This window comes from Erinaceus europaeus, chromosome 17, assembly GCF_950295315.1.
Source record: "Erinaceus europaeus chromosome 17, mEriEur2.1, whole genome shotgun sequence".
In the NCBI taxonomy this organism is placed as follows: domain Eukaryota; kingdom Metazoa; phylum Chordata; class Mammalia; order Eulipotyphla; family Erinaceidae; genus Erinaceus; species Erinaceus europaeus.
In genome coordinates, this window is record NC_080178.1 from 5007048 (window position 1) to 5012855 (window position 5808).

At 55.1% G+C, this 5808-nt stretch overlaps 1 protein-coding gene across 1 annotated transcript; it reads right to left on the reverse strand.

Annotated features, from left to right (window-relative positions):
• Nucleotides 1-2763: 2763 nt before the first annotated feature.
• On the reverse strand, nucleotides 2764-4495 carry LOC107522290 (cytochrome c oxidase subunit 8A, mitochondrial). The gene is made up of 2 exons (XM_016186196.2): nucleotides 4304-4495; nucleotides 2764-3066 (listed from the first exon to the last, which is right to left on the reverse strand). The coding sequence occupies exons 1-2, from the start codon at nucleotides 4415-4417 to the stop codon at nucleotides 2971-2973; spliced, it is 210 nt and encodes a 69-aa protein (XP_016041682.1). The 5' UTR covers nucleotides 4418-4495; the 3' UTR covers nucleotides 2764-2970.
• Between the last annotated feature and the right edge of the window lie 1313 nt (nucleotides 4496-5808).

A 5808-nucleotide genomic window follows, 5' to 3' on the forward strand; every position in this document is an offset into this window, starting at 1 on the left:
GTTGTAGAACAAAGCCTGGCAGGCTTGAAGCCCAAGTCCAGGTTCCATCCCCAGAACCACACCACGTGCTGGAGTGAAACATGGGGCCTGGTGGTCCGGGAGGTGGCGCAGTGGATAAAGCATTAGACTCTCAAGCAGGAGGTCCCAAGTTCAATCCCTGGCAGCATATGTACTAGAGTGATGTCTGGTTCTTCTGTCTTTCTCGTGAATAAATAAATCTTAAAAAAAAAAAAAAAAGAGTCGTCCAGTAGCGCTGCAGGCTAAGCGCACGTGGCGCGAAGCACAAGGACCGGCGTAAGGATCCAGGTTCAAGCCCCTGGCTCCCCACCTGCAGGGAAGTCACTTCACAGGCGGTGAAGCAGGTCTGCAGATATCTGTCTTTCTCTCCGCCTCTGTCTTCCCCTCCTCTCTCCATTTCTCTCTGTCCTATCCAACAACCAACAACAGCAATAACAATAATAACTATAACAATACAACAGGGGCAACAAAAGGGTATATATATATATATATATATACACACACACACATATATATATACATACACATATATATATTTCAACTTGATTTTATTTGATAAGATAGACATTGAAAGGGAAGGGGGTTAGAGAAATAGATACCTGTAACCCTGCTTCACTGCTCATGAAACTTCCCCCCAATGATGACGACATCAGTAACAACAACTACAACAAGAAAACAAGGGCAACATATGTACGTGTATATATATTTTATGAGAAAGATAGGAGAGAGAAAGAACCAGACATCACTCTAGCACATGTGCTGCCGGGGATCCAACTCGGGACCTCATGCTTTACCAGTGGGCCACCTCCCGGACCACGAATAAATAAATATTTATAAAAAAGGGAGTCGGGTGGGAGTGCAATGAGTTAAGCGCACGTGGTGGCGCAAAGCGCAAGGACCAGCATAAGGATCCCAGTTTGAGCCCCCGGCTCCCCATCTGCAGGGGAGTCGCTTCACAAGCAGGTGAAGTAGGTCTGCAGGTGTCTTTCTCTCCCCCTCCTCCATTTCTCTGTCCTATCCAACAACGACATCAATAACAATAACAGTACCTACAACAATAAAACAAAAGGGAATAGGGAGTAGGGCTGTAGCGCAGATGGTGCAAAGCACAAGGACCGGCATAAGGATCCCGGTTCGAACCCTGGCTCCCCACCTGCAGGGGAGTCACTTCACAGGCGGTGAAGCAGGTCTGCAGGTGTCTGTCTTTCTCTCCCCCTCTGTCTTCCCCTCCTCTCTCCATTTCTCTCTGTCCTATCCAACAACAACAATAATAACTACAACAATAAAACAAGGGCAACAAAAGGGAATAAATAAAATATTTTTTTAAAAAAGGGCATATTAAAAAAAAATAAAAACCACAGAACAATGGACCTAGAATTCTCTCATGAAAATAAATGGAAGTCGAGGGAGACAGGGTGATAATCATGCAGAACTTGAGCATCTGACTCAGAAGTCACAGGCTCAATCCACAGCCAGACAGCGCAGGGCTCTGGTGAAGACAGACGCCAGCTCCGCAGGCTCACAGCTCACCTGACAGCACGTCAGCTTCGCCATGCACACAACCAGGTTAGAGTGTGCACCCCACCGCACTGAAGGGACCTTTGGTGCCGTGGCATCTGCGCCCCTTGAAAACTGGTGTTGGGCTTAAGAGTGCGTGTGTGTGTGTGTATGTGCGCGTGTAATTTTTTTTTTTTTGCCAGAGCACACTATTCGGCTCTGGCTTATAGCTAATGCCAGGGATTGAACCTGGGACCTCAGAGACTCAGGCAGGAAAGAACCACTATGCCATCTTCCTGGCCAGGGACCTCACACTCGGAAATCCAAACTTATCACCACAATACACCACACTTCCTTCTTTTTTTTTTTTTTAATAAAAACAGAGAAATCAAGAGGGAAGTAAGAAGAGACAGGGACACCTGCAGCCCTGCTTCACTCCTCGTGAAGCTTTCACCCTGCAAGTGGGGACCAGGGGCTCGAACCTGGGTGCTTGCACTGTCATATGTGCAGGTAACCAGGTGTGCCACCACCTGGCTCAAGTCTTGCCTTTTCCGATAACCCAGCGCACGCACACATCCTATAAACTGACCCCCTTAAGAGGAGTAGCAAGCAACCAACAAGCGGTGTGTGTGCACCCACAAAGGGCACAGCTTCAGGGAAGGCTGTTTCCTCCAGCTGTAGAAGTGGCGCCAATGGGATGGACTCAGATTGAACTTGGCGGCAGGACGTCCCGACACGGGGACCCCCCCCTCCCCAAGAACCAGAAAGCGCTCGCTTATTCATTCCTGCAAGACCACTTCTAAGCTCTGGCTCAAGACGGTGCTGGGGATTGAACCCGGAACCTTTGGTGCCTCGAGAATGACTCTTTACGTGTCCACTACATTCTCTCCCTAGCCCAGCAAGCGTTTGTTTTTATTTATTTTGGTCACCTCTGGCCTTCGCCACGCTTGGTTGAGTTTTCCAGACAGAAAGACCAGAGAGAAACCACACCACCGTCAATGCAGCGGGGGCCGGACTTGAACCCGGCTGTGCCTAGGGCAAGCGCCTGGCTACCCAAGGAGCTATTCTGCCACCTGCCAGAAAGCCCCAGAGCAGGGAACCATGGGAAGCAGCACTCGGGCAGCAACAAAGGCTGAGGCAGACGCGGCCCGGGGGCACACCACCAACAGGCCCCCAACCAACACCATCCCCGGCCCAGGGGAGCGGGGAGAGGGAGGCAGGAGCCCAGGCGGAAGGCACCACCGTGCGTTTTGGAAGCAGTTGAAATAGACTTTATTGTTACAGGGGCCGCACGCGGCCTGGGCAGGACCTTATCAAGCGCCTGATGTGGTCCCAGGATGTCAGCACGGAGGTGGAGAGGTCATGATTGCAGAGGTCACTGTGACTAAGGTCATGATCCGGCGCGGACCAGGAATGCAGACATGATGGGGAGAGGCGACGGGGAGGGCCGGCCCTTCACTCCCGACGCTTGTAGTTCTCCAGGTGGGATAGCACCCAGCCCCCGGGCAGGAGGAAACACAGGAAGCAGGCGGTGAGCCCGATGGCCTTGTCCTACACAGCACAGGAGAGAAGGAGCCCGGTGAGGACGCCGAGCCGCCTGCAGCCCCCCTCGGCCAGCCGGGACCCACTCGGGCTCCACGGGAGCTTCCCCGACCACGAAGAGGAGATGAGGAAAAGAAGAACCTCAGCGTGTGTGTCTGTCTGTGTGTGTGTGCGCGTCTGTATCTCTGTGCGCGCGCGCGTGTATGTCTCTGTGTGCATCTGTATGTGCGTCTATATGCGCGCGTGTGTATGTCTGTGTGTGCATCTGTATGTCTGTGTGCGCGTCTATATGCGCGTGTGTATGTCTGTGTGTGCATCTGTATGTCTGTGTGCGCGTCTATATGCGCGTGTGTATGTCTGTGTGTGCACGCGCGTGCGTCTGTGTGTGTGCGCGCGTGTGTATGTCTGTGTGTGCACGCGCGTGCGTCTGTGTGTGTGCGCGCGTGTGTATGTCTGTCTGTGTGCGCGCGTGTGTATGTCTGTGTGTGCACGCGCGTGCGTCTGTGTGTGTGCGCGCGTGTGTATGTCTGTCTGTGTGCGCGCGTGTGTATGTCTGTCTGTGTGCGCGCGTGTGTATGTCTGTCTGTGTGCGCGCGTGTGTATGTCTGTCTGTGTGCGCGCGTGTGTATGTCTGTCTGTGTGCGCGCGTGTGTATGTCTGTCTGTGTGCGCGCGTGTGTATGTCTGTCTGTGTGCGCGCGTGTGTATGTCTGTCTGTGTGCGTGCGCGCCTGCAGGGTTATCGCTGGAGGTCAGTGACCGCACTACGAATCCACGACTCCTGTGACCACTTTTACCTATTTTTTTCGATAGGACAGAGAGAAATGGAGAGAGGAGGGGAAGACAGAAAGACAGACACCTGCAGACCTGCTTCACCGCCTGTGAAGAGACCCCCCGCGCAGGTGGGGAGCCGGGGTTCGAACCCGGGTCCTTGCGCTCAACCCGGTGCGTCCCCCGCCCCCGCCCCCGCCCCCCCCCCAGCGTTCACAGCTTTGGGCTCCTCAGGCTCAGCCGCCGGCCTGCCATCTGACCTTGGGGCTGGCGACAGGCGACTTGACAGGCCGTCAAGGCCACAGCACACCGCGGCCAGGCCCGAGCCCGCAATGTCGGCCCCTCCTGCTGGGGGCTCGGGGCACAGCTCGAGGCGGCACCGCGAGGAGGCGGCCGCAGGGCCGGACCCACCGAGCCGACCCCTCCGCCGCGGGCCGCCAGGCCCCCATCTCCCGCACCTCCCGCGCCCTCACTCACCATGATCCCCAGCTGCTCCCGCGGAGGCTTGGAATGCACCTGTGCACGCGGCACGGGCAGCCTCCGGGCCGCGCCCGTCAGGCCCCGGAGCAGCAGCGGCGCGAACACAGACATGACCCCGACGAGCAGCACGCAGGGCCGCCAATCCCACCCAAGGTCGGGGAGTCAAAATGGCGGGGCTGCCGGAAGTTCCGGAGCGGGGGCCGACGGGGGGGGGGGGAGGACCCGGAAGTATGCCGGAAATGACGGACACACGTCAGTTTCAGGCGCGTTCCACGAGACAGCCAATCGGTGCCGCCTTACGTCGACGTCATGAGTGACACCGGAGCCGCCCAATGGCATAAGCCAGAAGCCCGAGCGGCATTCCTGACCCCTCCCCCCATTCATTCCCTTGTTTTGGTCAGTCACCAGGCACCCGCCCCTCCAGGAAGCCTTTTTTTTGTTTTTAATCTTTAGTTATTGGATAGAAACAGCCAGAAATCTAGAGGGAAGGAGGAGATAAGACAGACAGACACCTGCAGCCCTGCTTCACTACTCGCAAAGCTTTCCCCCTGCAGTTGGGGGGGGCCGGGGGCTCGAACCCGGGTCCTTTTGCACTGTAACATCTCGCTCAACCAGGTGCGCCACCACCCGGCCCCAGGCTTTTTTTTTTTTTTTTAAACTATTTTAACTCAAATTAATTTTCCCTTTTGTTGCCCTTATTGTTGTAGTTATTAATGTTGTTATTGATGATGTCGTTGTTAGGATAGAGAGAAATGGAGCGAGGTGGGAGAGGGGTAGAGGAAGACACCTGCAGGCCTGCTTCACCGCTGGTGAAGCGACTCCCCTGCAGGTGGGGAGCCGGGGGCTCAAACCGGGATCCTTACCTGGTCCTGGCGCACCTTGTTAAGCGCGCACTACAGTGTGCAAGGACCTAGGTTCAAGCCCCTGGACCCCACCTGCAGGGAGAAAGTAGAGGTGCAAGTGTCTCTCTCCCTATCTCCCCCTCCCTTCTCAATTGGTCTCTATCCAATAATAAATCTAAATAAATAAAATTACAGGGTGGCAGAGACCCAGAGAGAGTGAGAGACCACGGCACTAAACTTCCTTCAGTGCAGTGGGGCCTGGGACCGAGCCTGGGTGCACACGTGGCAAAGCAGCGCTCTATCCAAGTGAGCGGACACAAAGATTTTTCTTGACTAGAGAGAAGAGAGAACCAGAGCATCACTATGGCCCATGCCATGCTGGGGTGTCAGAAAATCAGCGTCTGATGCCTTATCCATTGCGCCATCTTTGTTTTGGGGCAGCCTTGGGACTGACTCTCTCAGGAGACCTCTGCCCTCTGTCCCCCAGCATCCAGGGTGTGGCAGACAGGGACTCAGTCTCAACTCCCAAGTCTGGCTACTGACCAGGTCACCTCCCACTGGGTTTTCAGCAAAGGGTGTGAAACCCTCTCAGCAAGTGCTCCTGTGGGGCTGGGCAGGGAGGCCCATGACACCTGGACATCAAGAAGCTACTCCAGTAGC